At 45.0% G+C, this 18,830-nt stretch overlaps 1 protein-coding gene across 1 annotated transcript in view; it reads right to left on the reverse strand.

Moving 5' to 3' along the window:
- Positions 1-18,830, reverse strand: part of LOC134555890 (multiple epidermal growth factor-like domains protein 6) — an 82,096-nt gene that overhangs the window by 17,353 nt on the left and 45,913 nt on the right. The window contains exons 15-23 of the mRNA XM_063407934.1: positions 18,534-18,659; positions 18,100-18,231; positions 17,095-17,223; positions 15,162-15,293; positions 12,132-12,260; positions 7,522-7,650; positions 2,325-2,453; positions 1,258-1,386; positions 564-689 (exon numbers count right to left, since the gene is read on the reverse strand). Of these exons, the coding sequence (XP_063264004.1) occupies positions 564-689; positions 1,258-1,386; positions 2,325-2,453; positions 7,522-7,650; positions 12,132-12,260; positions 15,162-15,293; positions 17,095-17,223; positions 18,100-18,231; positions 18,534-18,659 (1,161 nt within the window). The remainder of the gene's footprint in view (positions 1-563; positions 690-1,257; positions 1,387-2,324; positions 2,454-7,521; positions 7,651-12,131; positions 12,261-15,161; positions 15,294-17,094; positions 17,224-18,099; positions 18,232-18,533; positions 18,660-18,830) is intronic.

The raw sequence follows: 18,830 nt of genomic DNA on the forward strand, positions 1-18,830 counted from the left end.
ACAGGCTGCACTGGTGGCTGAGGCTTTGTGAGTCCTCAGAAAGCTGCTTGTGGCTTGCTAAAAGCACAGCACCTCAGTGGCTGAGCTGAAAGCATGTTTTAAGTCACCTGTGTATGAGATTTAACCCCTACTTCAGGGATTCGGATGGCTCTAAGCATGCCAAAGAGCTGTGCCAAATCTGGGTCACGTGCCAGATCTGAACTATTTGAACCATCACAGTCCATTTTGCTCAGCTCCCCTCATGACCCACAGAGAATTAGCAGCAAGTGGCTGATCTGGCAAATTCTCCTTAAAACTCTCTCCCTTTCATGTGTTCTTCCTTGTGTGTGTAAGGTAGAGAAACACCTTCATTTTCTTAGCAGGCAGGGAACAGAGGTAGGAGGAGATAAAACGATTTGGGCAAGGGCATGGTTGGGTAGAGACCTGCCTGTGGGTCTGAGATGGGGTGAGGGCACAAATCCTGACCGGCCTGCAGAATACTGGAAATCTAAGGTAGAAAATAGAAAACTGCCAGAAATGGCTGATGGTTAAAATGAAGGATTTGAAGAAGGAGCTGCCCTTACCAACATCACAGCGGTCCCCGGTCCAGCCGGCGTGGCAGAGGCACTTCCCTGAGGGCTGGTCACACACGCCGTGGTGGCAGCTGCAGTTCTGCTCACAGCCCTCTCCAAACTGCCCGTCCCCACACTCTGAAACGGGATGGGGGAGGCTGATGGGGGCCAGGCTGGAGCAACCCCAGCAGGAACTCCCTCATGCCTCTGCAACATGATGAGCCACCGTAACTGGGCCTAAAAACCTTCAGTGAAGGAGATTTTGAAGCCTCTTTGCCAAAACTCTCTAGAAATACATCATTTTCCTCTTTAAGAATTCCTTTCTTTCTCCTTAAATGGAGCTCATTACCTATCTGTTCCCAAGGGACAAAGAATAGCTCATTCCTCTCCTCTGTCCAGAAAGTTTCCAGCACCATTCATATGTTCAAGAACCAGTATCACGTCTCCCCTCAGCCTCTGCTGCTGCTCTCCAGTGCTGCACAACTGCCATGATGTTCCAGTGACTCCTGTGGATATCACTGAAACATCAAGCCTTCTCATTTCTGACTAAATAACCCCAGTTTAACTTCTCCCCACCTGGTGTTTTCCATCCTTCTGTCTCCTTTTTCCTCTGGATTGTCTCAAACCAGACCCCAGCACAACTGAACTTCCTTCCAGAGAGGCTGAGCCGAGGTGCTGGAGGAGTGGAGGGGGTGGTGGGACTCACCCAGCTCACAGGCTGTCCCTGTCCAGCCTTGGGGACACTGGCACTCGCCGCTCACGGGGTCACAGGTGGCCTGGCCGTGGCAGAGGCAGCGCTGCAGGCAATTCTCTCCGTACCATCCGGGGGGACAGGCTGTGAAGGGAGGCAGGGAAAACCTTCCATCAGGAAGGGCAGGAGCAGGACACAGGCTCAGCACCACCTCTCCCACCTTACAGCCTGTCAGACTGTACCTTTTTCTGACCCAGAGATGGGGCAACTGAGAGGTGTTTTAAAAACACCTTCTATTCCATTTTCAGGCTCATGTGAAGAGTGAGACAGTACTGATGTTACAATTCATGCCATCACCATCAGAAGCCAAATGATTTCCTAATTAGAATATATTATAAGCATTTTTTGGCCTATCAGCTTTGGCCACACAATGCAGCTCCATGGTATTGCTGCCACCCCAGGGACCTCATGGGGAAGGCACAGAACAAGGAGATTCTGCAACAGGGATGGACAGACTTTTCCTGCTGTCTGGGATGCATGGATTAGGACGTGCAATGCAAATGCATTGCAAATCACAGTGCAGACTTTCTTTGCCAGCCTCTTAAGGCTCTGTAGAGCTGGGCTTGTGTTTGAGCCTCACATTTGGGTCTGATTGCCAAGGCTGGAAGGCTCAATGTCTTTCACATGTTCTGGATTTAGGCTCTGTCTGGAACAGCACAAGGTAATGCCGAGGATCAGTCTGGTGCATGGGACAGTATAGCAGCCCATAGAAAAGAAACAGAGCTTCATTTCAGCATCACAATTGGGGATTTTATGGACCTCTTCTCCCTTCATCAGCCTTCAAAATCAGCTCTCTTTCCAGTTTATGGCTGATTCACCCCTCTGCCCTGTGCACACTGGGATCCTACAACACAGTGCCACGGATTAATTTAATGGACCAATTCACGTCACTGCAGATCCAAGCCCAATGACAACACAGGGCAATGAGCTGAGAGCTGAAATACCAGTGAGCTTTCCCCAGACACAGGTTTTATTTTTCCCTCCTATAATCCACAGGCAGGGGTTTGAATTTCCAAGTGTACCTTCTTGGCAGGTGGCTCCTTTCCAGCCCGGGCTGCAAAGGCACGTCCCGGTTACGTGGTGACAGAGAGCTCCGTTGTGACAGTGACAAGTGTTCCTGCAGCCCGGCCCATAGGTGTTCCCCTGGCAGGCTGCAACGACAGAATTCCATAAAACCCCATCAGGAAGCATCCAAGGGAGCACAGAGCAAGTGTGAGGCACAAGGCAGTGCCAGGGAAATCACGCTGGAGCTGTGCTCCAATGACACTTTTCACATAATAAAGGTGCCCAAGTCTATAGAGAATCTCATTAAAGTTGGAAAAGATCTTCAAGATCATCAGTCCAACCTTTGGCCAGATACCATCATGATCCTTAAATCAAATCACAAAGTGCTGTGTCTACTTGTTTTTTTTACACTTCAAGGAAAGGTGACTTCACCATCCCTGGAAATACATACATATATATAAAACTCCATATATTAGCCATGAAACAATAATAGAATCATTGAGGTTTGAAAAGACCTTTAAGATCATCAAATTCAACTGTTAACTCAGCACTGCTAAGTCCAAAATAGCAGCCAATACTTAAACTGCAAAAGATATTTAAAAAGAAATGTTCTGCAAATTAAGATCACATAAACTGCTCTGCAACACTCACAGTTTAGAGATAATGTGTCTTATAAAAGCCTAAGATAATAATGTGGGTTAAAATTATGTATCACAGCCCATTCTGAGGTTTCTGTCAAGGGGCTGGATCACTGGGGGTGATGGATCAGCTGTCATCCCCTGCTCTGCAGAACGTCTTTGTGCTAAACTAATGGTCCAGCAGAACCGCCAGCCTGACAGCCCCGGTATTTATTTGCATCCTGCTAAGAGAACTGACAACTTCATTGTTTTCATGTTCATTTTTCACAGCTGGGTGCCTCTGCTCACCCAGACCCTCATTCTTTGGTCAGAGAGGGGTGATATTTTCAATGAGTTTGGTTAAGCAGCTGGCTCCCAGGTGAAAACTTAAGGCAGTCATCTCACGAGCAAACGCTCTGCTTTCAGTGCTGCTGCCCGTGAAAAATGGCAGTGATAAAATTCCTGCAGTCTCCATTGCACTGGAGATTTGGATAGCTCTGAATGGTGCCAAACAAACAGTTCTGCTACCCTGTTTTCTTCAGATAGCATCCAAAATAATACAAAGGGAGTTGATGGAGCTGGATCACCTCCTTGCACGGGTTTTGTCCTGCATTTCTGGGGCTCCTGTCAGAGCCTCTCATCCCTGCAGCACTTCTGGCATGCACTGGAGAGGCAAAAAAAGCCTGGGTTCCTGATCCAGGAGTGTCCTGCACTAGCTGAATGTGACGTCTTCCACATTTCACAGCCAAACAGTGAGTTTGGTGAAAACTTCTCTGCCTTTCAGGGTGTCAGTGATGCAGTGCTGTGGGAGAGCAAGTCTCTGGGGACAGAAGGGAGGTGTGAAACCACCTCAGTCTTGGAGATGAACTTGGTTGACAGTCTCTGATCCATTCTCAGCCTTCTTCTCCCCATCTGAGGGCTTCCAGCTTCCCAGCCTGGTTCTCAGACACCGTTTCTCCCAGGACTTCTTTTCCACACTGCTCGTTCTTGTCATCGCTTGGACCCCGTCCACATTGAAACCACAAGAAAGAGCAGGAGCTCAGCCCCATCACAGCTAAAAGTTTGTTCTGCAAATGAAGCTTGGTTGCCAAGTGAAAAGTTCAGCACATCTACAGAGCTCTGGCTCGGTTTTTGGGAGCAGAACTAAATATTTCCACAATACAGACCAGAACTATAGAGCAACCAAGCCAAAGGAAAAACCAGCTCACCACCAGATGCCCTGACTGGTTACCAGTGGTTTGTGTGAGGTTTATGGAGTATGTGTGCAAAGCTCTTGTTACACTTACCAAAAAGACAATAGAGTGTTTCAGTGCAAATTCTGGTAAGAAAGCAGAAATTTCTGGACAAGAAAATTTTAACTATTCTACTGGGTAGACACAGAAGGTTTTTTTTGCTTCCTGGTGGGACAATCCTGATTTTCAAAGTACTTTTCTGAAGATTAAGGAAAAAAGTGACATTCTGAAGCTATTTCATGGAATTTCAACTGAATGTACAAATATCCCTGGGCCTTTTTTCCTTCACGATGAGAGAAAAGGAGTAATTTAATCCAAAGGTTTAAATTAATAAATTTCTTCCTGGTTCCAAATTTTCCTCTTGGTGTCTTTCCTCTGCAAGAGGAGGATTTATTTGTTTGCAGTCTTTAAAATCTCTTTTTGCATGCAGAGTAAGGAACACATGAAACTGGAGACTTCCTCCAGAGTAGAAGTCAACAGTCATCAAAAGTGCTCAGGAGCACAGGAAAATGATGGGCTCTAATGTTCTATAGAGAGTCCAATAGCTTTGTTTTCAAGTGACTTCTGTGGATTATTCTCCACAAAATGAAGCTTTAGCTTTAAAAGAATGGGGAATTTGCAAATTCAAATGCTCACACACCATGAAAGGTTAAACCCCTGTTATCAGTGCCTCTGGCTGAGCAGATTTTTCTGTAGTCATTTATTTTTCAAACCAGCGTGGTCTCTTTTTTACCACAAGGAGCCACTTCAGTGAAGGTTCTGTTGAGCTCCAACAGCTCCAGAAAGAGGCATGTTTAGTACTGATAGAATTAAGGCAAAATTCAGATGTTGAATTGCGTATATCTGCTACAGACCGTATGCAACATGAGATTTTTGGAGGGTTTGGTTGGATTTTTTAAGTTTACAAACTTTGGATGAATTTGTAGTGAATCAGAATTGTTTGGGTTGGAAGGGGCCCTAAAGATCATCAATTCCCAACCCTGCATCAAGAACAGGGATCCATTACTAAATAAGTTTGCTCCTTCCACCCAAGCTGGCCTTGAACATTTCCAGGGACAGAGCACCCAGAAAGGAAGGTTACATCTCTATCACAAAGAAATGCCAAATGTTAGGTCCTCAATCCTGTATCACTGAGGTATCACAGCACTCAGTGAAACAGTCCATTAAATAAAAAAAAATTTAAAAAAAAAAAAAAAAAAAAAAAGGAGAGAGAATAGGCAACATACTTTTCCTAAGCCTCTTTCTTGGAAACCTAAAATACCTCAGGTGGACACTCAAAAAAATCCCCAAATAAAATCCCTGAGCACAGACTGAAGCTGAGGCAGAGCTTGCTTGGCAGATTTCATCCCAGATTAACATAATTCATTTTCAAACAACTGAAACCCACAGTCTGGTAATGGAAAGCATTAGGCAGCTTCAACAAAAGGCATCACTGTCCGTATTGCCTGTAATTAGATAGCAGAGTATAAAACTCACTGCATGGCTGGCTTAGGATCAATTCAAATCCCATGATGCCAAAATTATTCCTCAATATCCTCCAGCACATTGCCTGCAATCTGATTACTTCCACACGAGTGCTGTCCTTCCAGCTGCTGGAGCTGGCGGGTCCCAGGAACAGGCAAGGTGAATATTAAACACCCTGGGAGGATGGGGAGTGCTGGGCTGTCTCCCACCCGGAGCTGCCTTGCTCTGAGCAGCCCTGGAGCAGGATGAGGCCCAGGTGTAAAATCAAAATGAAGATTCCTCACTTAGCCAAGAGAAAAGGAGGAGACACCCTGCACTGTTAACTGACCTCTCACTCACAGAGGCCTCGGAGGCTTTGGCACCTCCACCACCAGCAGGAGGAATAAATCAACCCAGCACAAAGCTCTGATGGCTCCGGCACAAGATAATAAATAGGGTTTTTTCCCTAATGTGAGTAGGGCAGGGCACCAGAGGCCATGGAGAAGAAGCTGCATTTCTTAATTGAATTTAATGAAATATCTAGCAAAGATTCCCATCCCTAATGCTGAGGGCTGGGGAAGGAGCAAGGTGACACAGTCCCAGTGCTGTGACTCAACAGGAAAACAGGCTGTGACCAAGCAGCAGATATTGTACCTGCTCAGCAGCACCCCTTCTGATCTGTGGGATGGGTCAGGGACTCTGCTCTGCTTTTGTTCTGTGCTCCCTCATTACTGCACACCCAAAGGCTGGGTTACCCCCAGAACCTTCAGGTGGTGGGAGCTGCAAAGTGTTCCTGTGGGAGGGCATGAGGAGGCAAAAAAACCTGCAGTGGTGGGATGTTAGCAAAAGTGTCTAAAATTGGGAAGACTCAGCAGAACTGACCCACCAAAACAAAAGAGCACAGCATTTTGCAGAGAAGCCTTCTCAGGAGATGGGCTGTGTTGAGTGGTGGGGGAAAAATGAGGGGAAAATATTATGAAGAGCAAGCACTGCCCTCAAACAGGGCTGAAGATAAAATAGTGTATGGCTGGAGAACAGCATTACCTCAATACAAGCCACATTTCAATCAATTTTCTAAACTAAACCACTTTTCTATTGCAGAAAGCCACGACCCATGGATTTAAGAAGTGTTCCCTAACAGAGCTAGCTCGTTGTGAAGCTGCCCTGGAGCCCTGCTCTACACCCCAGTCCTGCAGACAGCACTCATATTTTCAAAAGGAAGTTTAGACCATGACATCATCCTCAAGGAAAACAAAAAAGTTGAGAAACTAAAACCTGAAGATCTTAAAAAAACCCCACTTATTGCTAAACTTTGCAAACAGGCTCAGTGATCTCCATATGTAATTCCATGCAGCTAAAGAAAATAACCTAATTTCCCATGAAATGCAGTGAAAAAATTCTCAGAATAGCCATTTATATATATATATAAATATATACACAAGCACTTTGCTAGCTTAAAAATTATGGGATAATCCACACTTGTGAACATCTAGGAAGCTGGTATTTATTTTAAAACAAGTAAATTTTCTAATAATTATTTTAAGAACTATTTTGTCACGCTCAAATAACAAAATAGTCCCAGCTCTGATTTTTCCGCTTTGCGCATTTGTAATCTGACACTTTATAATTGATGCTTGGATGAGATACACCAGAAACAGATACACAACATTTAATCTCTGAATGTCACACAAAAATAAAAAGCAGGGAGTTGTCATATGGCAAGAGACAGATCTGCTATTTAAAACTTGATGCTTAGCGTGCTTGACGAGGTAAAAAATAATAATAAAAAAAAAAAAAGAGCTGATGATTTTAGAAAGCCACCAAAAACTGTTCCCTTTTTTGGCATCTTTGAGAAGGAAGGTGAGTTATGTGAAGGGCATGGTCCCCATCCCCAGGGGAGGGTTGGGGCAGGGGGTACGTACGCTGCTCGCAGCTCTCCCCCAGCCAGCCCGGCAGGCAGCGGCAGGAGCCCAGCACGGGGTCACAGCCAGCAGCATTCTTGCACTTGCACACCTGGTGGCAGTCAATCCCAAAGAATCCGTCTGGACAAGCTGGAAATGCAAAACACAGCTTTTTAGCACAGTTCCTGATTGTTTGTTTTTTTGTTTTCTGCATGAACTCCATCTCGTTTTTCACAGATGCTCAAGAACTGATGCTGCCTCAAGGGTTAAGCTTGCCCAGTTCTGCTACGTGCATCTTGGAAAAATGTGACCCTTTTACACAAGCAACAAATTTCTGCACAGGAAAACAGGGTTGATAATATTGAAAAGCCATAAAACAAGTGAGAGAATGGAGCTGGGTTCACACAAGCTGTTCCTTGTGCCTCTGTAATGGACAGAGGAAATAATTCAACATAATACAAGACTCCAAGGCCATCCCTTCTGACCTCCCTCTTTTTGGAAATGCAAACCTTCTGCTCCCATTTACTGTCCTGACACTTTCCTAAAGATTCTTTAACAGTGAACCCAAGCCACAGTGGTGCAGTTCAGGGCTGAAATAAAAAACTGGCAAAGGGAATGAGTAGAGAAAACCAAGACAAATTAAACATAGCAAAACAACCCCAGGGAGCCAAAGGAGCTCTGCACCTGCATCTGGAACTGAACCTGGACTAAGGAAGAGCAGCCCCATGGATTCAATTTTTATCTGTAGCAGTGCTGAGAGCAGTGAAAATAAGGATCTGTGCTTGTCAGTGGGCCACATCATAGCGCAAACACTGCACTACAGAACATTAAGGCTGCTATGCAGAATTTAAAAATATGTTCTCTATGTAGCCTTAATTTAACTCTGTGTGTGTGTTTAGATTATATAAGTGCATATATATGTCATACAGTACAGTATATTATGTTATAAATAACAAATCTATAGATACACAACTGTACATCATTCTTTTCACAGAATCCCTGAATAAGCCTCAGGAGTGATGGTGCTCATGAAATAAGCAGTAGTTCAGTAAAACTTACCTTGTTCAATATAAACTTATATTTAAAATCCAATCTCATACTTCTACCATGAAATCAGAATGATTGGATTCCCAAAAGAATCTAACAGTGATTACCATCATCTACACTGATTGTAGCAATGTAGCACCTACATCTATGGCAGCAATGCTCTGAGACTCCAGTCAGAGCACTAATTGTCTGGCATTTTGGGATATTCGGACAGATAAATCAATGAACTGGATAATTCTTCTACTGGCCTGATCCCAAAACTGGACACAAGCCTTGGGTCATACAGCACATACCAGAGAGCAGAGGGGAAGAGAATTAAACACAATTACAGTGCAGGGAAGGCAAGTGCAGCCTTCAAAGTGGGAGCAGCAGATGCGCGGCACTTGACAGAATTAAATCAATTGTAACAATTGCCTTCCCAAACAGGAGTGGAGCAGCCCTGGTGCAGGGCAGGGTGTCCCAACTCACTTGTAACAGAACTGTGAGTGTGGCTGGGGAATCAGGCACACCTGGATTCCTCTGTTTGTCAGGAGCCCATGGCTTAGGCTTCCTGCATGGCAGATTCTTACCTTTAGTTAGTTAGCACTGATATATTTATCTATTTATCACAATAAAGACTGGTTTTGGGGTTGGGATTTTTTTGGTTGGGTTTTTTTTTGCCTTCCCTGTTTAGCTGGAATTGCATTATAACCCCAGCCCTGCAGCACCCACCAAAAATTATTCATTTTCCTTTGCGAGGTAATGCAAGACCTTGTGAAGAAACACACATTATTTCATCAGTGTTCTGCTTGTATCACTTGCTGCTTTCAAGAAAATTCAAAGGAAGCCTTTCCTAGATTGCTCTCACAGACTGAAATAATTTCTTTGTAGATTATTTTGTTTTCAGCCTGATCTGTAATCGTTACCTACTCTGCAACTGAAACAGTTTTGCTGCTTTTGAAACTCCTTTGAAAGAGTCACAAGATTCACAAGGTTCATTTTCACAAAGCACTGAGAAGGGCTGAAAGACAGAGCAGGCATGTACCACCTTCAGAAATGTCTAATTTTCTTTCAGAGAGTGTCTTGATAGCTTTATCCTTCCCCGTCATTATTATATGTGACCACAGCACAACTGCAGAGGCAGCAGTACCACTGAGTGGTACCAGATGAAAAGCAGCTGATCAAAGGTGATTCAGGGCAGAGCAGAACTGAGATGCTGATGGACACACCAGAACACTTTGAAGAGTGTGAGGTCTTTTGTCAGCATCCTGTGGCTTGGAGCACAGAAGTTCAGTCAGCTCCTGAATAATTCACAGCAAGGTCTCATGAAACAGCAGCCCTGGAGCAAAAGTGTCTCCTGCTCTGGGTGAGCTTGGAAACTGTCCCGTGCTGGGGGGTGATGATGATGATGATGATGGTGTGGCTTTGGCTGTCATCTGTATTACTGACAGATGACATATATAGATTGAGACTCAGCAAGGACTAAGAATACATTAACAATTCTAATAAATATTAATAAGAGATTATTAAATTTGTGGCAAATAAGCTTGGAAATGGTCACTGAAGTGGTGTCTTGCAACAGGGGCTGGTGTCTTGAAACCTAAACCTACGAAGCCTTAATTCATATTGAGGGCAGCAAATTAATGAAAAGAGACAGCAGCTTCCCACCAAAATGGGAAGAAACTTTCCCCAAATGAAAACCAAAAATCCAAAGGCAAATATTGGTATTTCTGCAGCCTCAGCTTGAATCCAAACTCCGTGCTGCCACAATGCAAAATTCCAAAAGCAATGACTGCAGGTTCAAACACCCTCATTGTATAGGGGTCATATTAATTATTAATATCAATCAAAATCAGATTTTGTAAGGGTCTGTCTTCCCCTAGCACTCTGAACTTAGAAGGCTGCAAAAGCCTCAGTTCCAACATTGCTGTGATGATGGAGAAGCCCTTCCCAGCCACGGGCTGAGGCATCAGCAGCATGTTTGAAGTCCAAGGGAACTCTGCAGCGCCAGGGCTCGATGTGAATTTCTGCCTGCAAGGCACAGAGCCTGGCCAACGTGGGTGGATTGCCAAGAGGACAGCAAAAAGCACATCCCTGCCAGAAGGAAACCCTGCCAGTCTCCCAGTCACTCGAAACAGAAGCGCCGCAGCTCCTCCGAGAGAAGGTGCCAAGAAGGTTCTACCAAGGGCAAACCACCCACATGTTTTCCTCCCTCGGCGTCTTTTGGAAGCTGCCAAACTGTTCTGGTTAAAACTTCCTAAGTTAAGAGGCAACCCAGGTCAGCTGAGAGCAAACACTCTGCCTTCTTGAGGGAAAACACACGGCAAACGGTGTTTTATAAAGCGCTAAATTTCACTCTCCCCTCCACAATCTTCTTTCAGGAACTAAAAAAGATAAAAATGTCCAACATGACTGATTTAGAAGAAGATGAGATTTGTTCTTTTTTCTTCCACCAATAGAATCACCCAGTCTTCTCTGTATTTCTCACAAAGGATGTTTCGCCTCTTTGTTCCCATTATAATTCCTGCTGGAATGAAGAGATTTACACAACACCACAGATAACTGCATTGTGGGTTTTTTTTCCCAATAAAAATACAATAATTTAAAAAAATAGTAGATTCAGGAACACAGATTTCAACTAAATTATATTAAAAAGGGACATTGTGGAGATACCATGAATTACGAGGTGCAATTTGCAGGAGAACCTTGGAAAGAATGTTTATTTTGTGTAACACTCCCTGGTAAGAACGAGAGGGAAACAACAACAAGGAATATCAACTCCAGCTGGTGGGTGCCTTGCCACATTCCTGCTCAGGCTGTGGAGCATCTTCCTTCCCATGAGAGGGCAGCAGCTGCCTGCAAGTGCTGCCACTTCCCTCCATCCTCGCTGCTGAAACTGGCTGATAATGCTGCTTTCCATGCAAAATAGTTGTGACTTCGCTTCAAGTACCACAATTTGCAGAATCTTAAATCACCTACACTAGACCTTCACAGTGCCTGAATGGCCCTGTGCTGCTTCTCTTATATTTTTTATACATAAAATCTGCAAAATGATGCAGCACGAAAGCAACCTCCTGTGATAATGCCACAGACTGACTCACCATAATGGAGCTAAAGAATCCAGTCCAACCTTTCCAACACTTTACCAAATTACTAGGTAATAGCAGATTAGATAGAATAGGACTGGATTCAAGTTAGAAGTGAATCTGTTCTTAAAGAGCTCCAAGGAGATGATGCACACATCCATGTTTTTCTTGAAACTGCTTCAGGGAGGCACTAGAAACAAGCAAGTGTAGGGCTGAACAAGCATCTCCCTGCTCAGTATAGCTCAAACAGTGGGACTCTGAGTCTTCATACAGAAGTGATACAGCAGAGGCCTTAAGCATGTATCTAATTTTAACCATGTGAAAACACGTGCCCAACACTTGGCACCCAGCACAATCCTCTGCTGAGTTAGGAGGGGGCTGCACATTTCGGTATCAGCTTCCAGTAGAGTTCAGTGGTTCATTTAGACCCAAAGCTGTCAATTATAAAACCTGTTCTCTGAATAAAAACCAAAACAGATTCCCCATGAATCCTGAAGGGACTGGGGGCAGCAGCAGTACCTCTTTCACAGAAGGTTCCTGTCCAGCCCGCTGTGCAGGTGCAGGCTCCGCTGACGTGGTCGCAGGCAGCTCCGTTCTGGCACTGACAGCTGGACTCACAGCCCGGGCCAAAGCTCCCCTCAGGGCACCCTGCAGCACAGCAATCACAAACAGAGGATGGGTTAATGCCACAGCAGATCAGGGATCAACGGGGAATTTTTAAATACATGGGAAGTCTGGCTATTTCCAAAATAATCAAGGCGTAAAGGTAATGGCTTAAAATGAAGATTTGAGTGTTCCCCTTGAGGTTCAGCTAAGTTGGGCTGCATTTAAGATCTATTTTAGAAAAATTCCAGAGTGCTGAAAGACTAAATTCTGCACAGAAAATGAACATCTTCAATTGCAAAGCCTGAGACTTCACAGGTTCTGCATGATGACACTTTGCCCACTGGTCTGGAGTTGCTAATGTGCACATCTCCTCTGGGACTTCATCAACTGGGAGGGGAAAAGCTCCTCTGTTTTCCTGCAAATCCTCTTTCCCCAGAAAGCTGGAGAAAATATGAAATGTGTTGGTTGCCTTCACAAAGCTCCAAATTGAATGCTGCATGCTTTACTTTCATGCTCTGCTTTGAGAAATTCAAGTGAAAACATCACATCTGGGGGACAGATTAACAATTACATTTCCACAGCAGTTAATGTGAGGAGTTTTAAAAGATTTGCATGGTACTCGCCATCAGAAGAAAGAAAACATTTGAGAATGAAAATAATTTCTTCCAGGATTATAGGAAAATCAATTAAGAACAGGGCCAGTTGCCTAATTCATATTGGATATTTTGGACCGGCTGAAACACAGAGATAGACTTGGCTAAATACAATATTACAGGGCCTCTACTCATGTTTGAAGGTCTTGTGAACATCCCTTTAAATGAGTTATGGAGATTATTGCCAGATCTCTTCTAGAAGCCTGTGATTTTAGCATTTACAGCAACAAAGTGATTTTCAGGCAATCTGGAAGGAATCAGAGAGAACAGAAAAGGAGAGTCCTCAAAGACAGCTCCATGTCTGGAGTAGGGGGGTGGGTTTTGTGCTGTTTGTTTGGTGCCATGGGTGGGCAGTGACTGGAGCTGGCATGAATTCAGGTGCTCCTGCAGCTCAGTGACTCTGCCAACTGTGTGTCTTACAGAGGAGTGGGGATGGAGACAGGAGAAGAGCAAGGTACCTTAAGTATTTCTTTGCTTTCAAGGAGTCAAAAAATGGAATGTTGTTTAAATGCGAGTATTTTAGAATAGTAGTTTTTGCACTTACAGGTGAAATCCCTTCATCTTCCCAAAGCTGAACATCCTTGTTCAACAAATAAATACACAGAGGTGCACTTGTGCCTCAAAAGCTTGATCCTTCTTCATGTTTCCTCTTCAGCTGAAATTTCATTCAGAGAAATCTGTGCAGGGGAAATGGTGCTGCAGTGCAGCAAGAGGGGCAGGGCTCCCAGCAGAGCTCCCTTCAGGCCCACGGTGTTTAGCCTGGAGCTGAGGCTTTTCAAGGTGATGGCAAAGGGTCAGAGCACTTCACAAATGATTTCACAGTCCACAGCACAGAGAATCTGCCCCTGCTCCAGCAGGCACAGGCTGCTGTGATGCGTGTCAGGATCCAGCCACCCCGACAGAGAGCCTGAGCTCCTGCCAGGGGAAGGAGCCCAGCCTGCAGGGAGAGGGTGGGGATGCCTGGGGAGCAAATATCCAGGGATAAAGAAGATTTCACCTCCAAGGCAGCACAGAATTATGGAAGAACGATGGTTTTCATAATCTTGCATGCACACACACATATATGTACAATTTTAAACATATATATATACACACACAGAAGAGAGTAAAAAGCAGACTAAATAAACAGGAAACCCACACAAAGAACTTTAGGGACTGCCAGATGTTTTGTCAGTGGCGATGGCTTCACTGATTCTCTTCCCAGCAAAGATTACAAGCAGCTATTTGGCCACTCTCTCTCTGCAGAGATGCTATTTTGAGAGAGATCAAGAGCAAAAGAGAAGCAGAGCTGGCAGCTCCTTCTCTGGGAGCTGGTCCTCCCCACACACTGTCCTTCCATCCCCTCTGTGCCAACAGCAACAAGGGCTGCAAGATCAACTTTCCAGGCTTTCTTGTCTTAGGTCACGCTTCCAGATTAATTGTTTTGACATTTCTGTGTGACACCAGCAGTTAATCCTGCCCACGCTGCTGAGACTCTGGTAGCTACATCTGTGCTACTGTAAGATTGTTAAACTAGTAGATAAAATGTTTATTTTATTTAACAACATCAATATAATCAATAATAATAGTAACAGCAGCTTAACTATGCAACTTACAGCCACAAGATGAAGTGGATTCCAAATGCTTGCATGAAATGAAAAAGAAAATAGGCACATTAATTGGAAAGAAAAATCAAATTGTATTAAATATAGAGATATTGCTTCTGTCTCAAGAAGCTCCTGAATGAGAAATTGATGATACCTGGGGAGACATATGAGGAATTGACTATGAGCCTGTTTTCATATGCTTGAAGCATCTGCCACTGACCTCAGTTAGAGGTGAATGTTAAGGCGAGGGTCATGGACCTTTGATAAGACCATTGCACGTTTTTGTTGTTCTTAAATACAGGACTCCAAAAAGTCCTGTTTTTTCTTCTGGTATTATGGTATTATTTCTTCTGGTAAATATGTGAAGTATTTCTATATGCCTGACCTCAAACAGAGATTTACAAAGGGTACGTGCTGCCTAAAACTGAATAAATAAAACCAATACGGAAACTCTCACGCCACAACCCAAATATACATCAATCCCTCTCACAAGATCCTAACATTAAAAATAGCTGCTGGGCTCAAAACAAGGCTGGAAATACCTTTTCTGGAAATCAAATTAGGAAAAGCATCTAACCCTGGTGAAAGGCGAGAGCGCAGCGCCGCGCGGCGCAGGGACGGAACAGCGCGGGAGCTGGAAAAGCAGGAAAACACAACTTCCAGAGCTGGGGTTTGGGAGCTCCCAGGGAGGGGAGGGCACTTACTGAGCTGGCAGCGCTGCCCGGTGAACCCCGGCTGGCAGGAGCAGGTGCCCGTGGCGGGGTCGCAGCCGCCGTCGCCGCCGTCGCAGGCGCAGGAGTTGGCGCAGCCCCGGCCCCAGCGGCCGCTGCTGCAGGCTGCCAAGGGAAACGGGGTCACAGCCAGCACCACCCCCAAACCCTGCTGCAATTCTGCAGTGAGAGAATCCAGAATGCACAGCATGGCACGGGAGCAAACCCCCAGCTGCAGCACGGGCGCAGAGCACAGAAATTAAGACCATTTTTTGGTCTGTTTCAGCTGGATGCAGGCAGATGTTATCGCATCCACATGAAACTAATCATTTGTAGTCATGAAACTAATCATTCATAAGCTAGGCCAAGGGAAATTTAGGTTAGATGTTAGGAAAAGGTTTTTTACTGAAAGTGTGATAAAGTACTGGAATCATCTGCCTGGGGAGGTGGTGGAGTCACCCTCCCTGGATGTGTTTAAAAACAGACTGGATGGGGCACTCGGTGCCATGGTGTAGTTGAGGTGGTGTTAGGGCATGGGTTGGACTCGATCTTGAAGGTCTCTTCCAACCCAGTGATTCTGTGAATCCACACCTATCAGTCACATATTTATAAGTTCAATAATAAATATCAGCTGAAATAAAATATCAGATATTGTCTCACTCAATGAAAATCTGCACAACCAGATTTAACTTAAAACCATTAACTTAGCCCAGTTAATGGGTTTAACCAGACAGATCTGGCAGCATCCTCCACGCTTTCCCCAGAATACTGGGAAATGCAGCATGGACACAAAGGAATTTCACAATGTTTCTGAAAGCAACTTACTGCTTTCATCCTAAAATCACACGGCACTGACAAAATTGTGGCAATGTACCACAGCATCTCCTTTCTTTCGAGTAAGGATGAAGATGAAAGGGCCAATTAGGGTAACTGAGACCTGGTTTTAGTGCTGGGAATCTGTTTAATGCCCAGTCTGCAATATCTGGAAGAGCTGCCTTACTGAGATACCACTGCAAAACATTTTTTCTCAGATCTTATGTTGAATAGAAAGAAAAGCTTTCCGTTGTCATGGTCTCTCAATTCTCTAGATGGCCCAGGGAGTTGTGAAAAGCCATCTCAGTGGCTCTACACACTACCAACTGGTTTGATTTTTAAAATATGCATATGGGAGGAAACTTCAGATTCTCCTCAGTACAGAGCCTGAGAAGTCAGGTGCAAAACTTGCTGCTGTCAACACTGCCAATTAAATGATTTTTTGTGTTTAAGACCAAGTTTAGAAAGAGGTTTGTCTTCTGTTGGCTTTTTGCACGAGGCATCACAATGAATGAAGCAGAAGAGATGTGTCACAGGAAAAGGGAGGAATCAAGCAGGATGGCTTCACATTTATATGGTGCCATCCAAAAAGGGCAAATCTACTCTCTCACACAACCACCAATATGGAGAGCGATGCTAAAGTCAACAGAAGGATGCTCTGCTCTTCCAGAGAACAGAATTTTTCACAGCATTTATATTCCCTAGTTAAAAAGTGACCTTTAGACACACGACTCTACATGCCACTCACTTGTTGAATAAATCTCCCCCAAACAAAATGAGAAATGGAGAATTAATCTCAAAACTAATCTGCGCTGAAAATGAAAAACAAAACTGTCTGTCAGTCAAAATGCTGACGGGACAGATGGTATTGGGCAAAGGGATCCATAGTGTTGAAATAAGAGCTTATATCAATACTTTGCACTTCATCAGCCATCTATTTCAATGCTTTGAACCTGGATAATTAAGGATTATAACCACCCAGGCTGTGCAAACCCACAAACACACCATTTCAGAAGCAGCAAGATTAGCAAAACTGTATTAAAAAACTGTAATAAACGAGGAGCAAACAGAGCTGGCTCCTGCAGGCGCAGTCCCCGGGAGATCCCCGACTCACGGTGTTTGCAGTCGTGGCCAGTCCAGCCCGGGGGACAGGAGCACTCTCCAGTGACGTGGTGACACTGAGCACTGCTGCCACAGCTGCACAGCGACAGGCAGCTCGGCCCGTAGTGCCCGTCGGGGCACGCTGCAAGCACAGACACACTGAGACTTTACCCAGGTCACAACCCAGCCAGACTCCTCTTCCCAGACAGAGAGCACGGCTCACCCCCTAAAACAGGCTCCAGCTGAACCCAGGAATCCAAATGGCAGCACAGAAATATCTGGGATCTGCACCCCGCATGTCTGGGGCTGAGCCCTGGAACCTGGGAATAGCCTGGGTGACTTTCAGGTACTCCTGTGCATCAGGGTGTTTCCTCAGAGGAGGAAAACCTTCCCCAAAAGCCATTTTGGGTGGATTAAAGAATTAAAAATGTGCCACCATCAAGGTCTTGCATAAGGCAGAGCTGCCCTGAGAGCCTCTGTGGAGCTCAGCAGCCAAACTCAAGGAGCCTTTTAACACCCAGAGGCTGAAGAGCAGCACAGAACAGTTCCTTGAACATATTCCCATGGTCTCTGGCTACAGGGATAGCACTGATACTGCTCCCTCATCTTCAGTATTATTTAATCCTAAATTATCTGCACCAAAGAGTGCTGCTGCAAACATAACTCAAGAATGATGCCATGCAGGCCAGCGGGTCACACCTCTTGCCAAACAGCCAGGATTACACCACCAGTGTGGTGGCTGTTAAACACTGCATTTCCAAGGACAGCTTGCCATAAATTAGGTCTAATGATAACATCCATTTGGGATGCAGCTCAGCTGATCACGCACATTTATCTGCAATCTCTCTCCCACAAATAATGCCAAATCCAACCTGGGGAATTCCTGGAGATGAAGGGCACTTAATCTCAGATCAGTGTGTTTTTATCTCGCAAAAGAATAAGAAGGCAGAAATCAAACCATAACCTGAATTTTCAATCTGATCTTCTTTTCTTGGGGAAGGCTGAGGCAAGGACTTACTGGCAGAGCAGGATGGCCCAGTGTAGCCAGGGGGACAGTCACAGGCTCCAGTTTCCCTGTTGCACTGTCCCCCGTTGGCACAGGGCTCGCAGGAGTTCTGGCAGTCTGGTCCCCACTGGCCATCTGGGCAATCTAGAGAAAAAGCACATGAGGTGTAACCAGTGCCATTTTCTGTTTCAGGATAGTAGCAGATTTCTGCTGTTACCCTGAAGAATTTAAAAATAATAAAAATATTATCTCTACAGACCTACATCCCTGTCAGCCCTGCCATTAAACTACAGCACACAAGAGCACAGCTGAACAGACACCAAAGGCTCCCTCCCAATTTCCATCACTGTTTGTCTGTTTACTGGTTTGGGAAACAGCCAAATTCTACCTCTTATCACATCTTCCAAAGCCAGGCACTCCCTACCTCGGTCCAGCACCTCACACACCTTGCTCACACATAGCACCAGTCTTCCCAGCTGGGCAAACACACTGCCCTGTCTTCTGGTCACACGGGGCTCCTCCACAGCTGCACCTCTGCCTGCAGCCCGTCCCGAAGCTGCCAGGCTGACAAGCTGGACAAAAAACCCCAAAGTCATGGTTAGAAGCATTCTGAAGACACATTAGGAGGCATCACGGCCACCAATTTTAAACTGAGCTGTGCTGGTAGAAGTGATCAATTTAGCATTAGAGTCTGAGCAACTGGTGGTCTGAAATTACCTGCACCAGAGCCCTGCAATATCTGT

This window comes from Prinia subflava, chromosome 11 (genome assembly GCF_021018805.1).
Source record: "Prinia subflava isolate CZ2003 ecotype Zambia chromosome 11, Cam_Psub_1.2, whole genome shotgun sequence".
In the NCBI taxonomy this organism is placed as follows: Eukaryota; Metazoa; Chordata; class Aves; order Passeriformes; family Cisticolidae; genus Prinia; species Prinia subflava.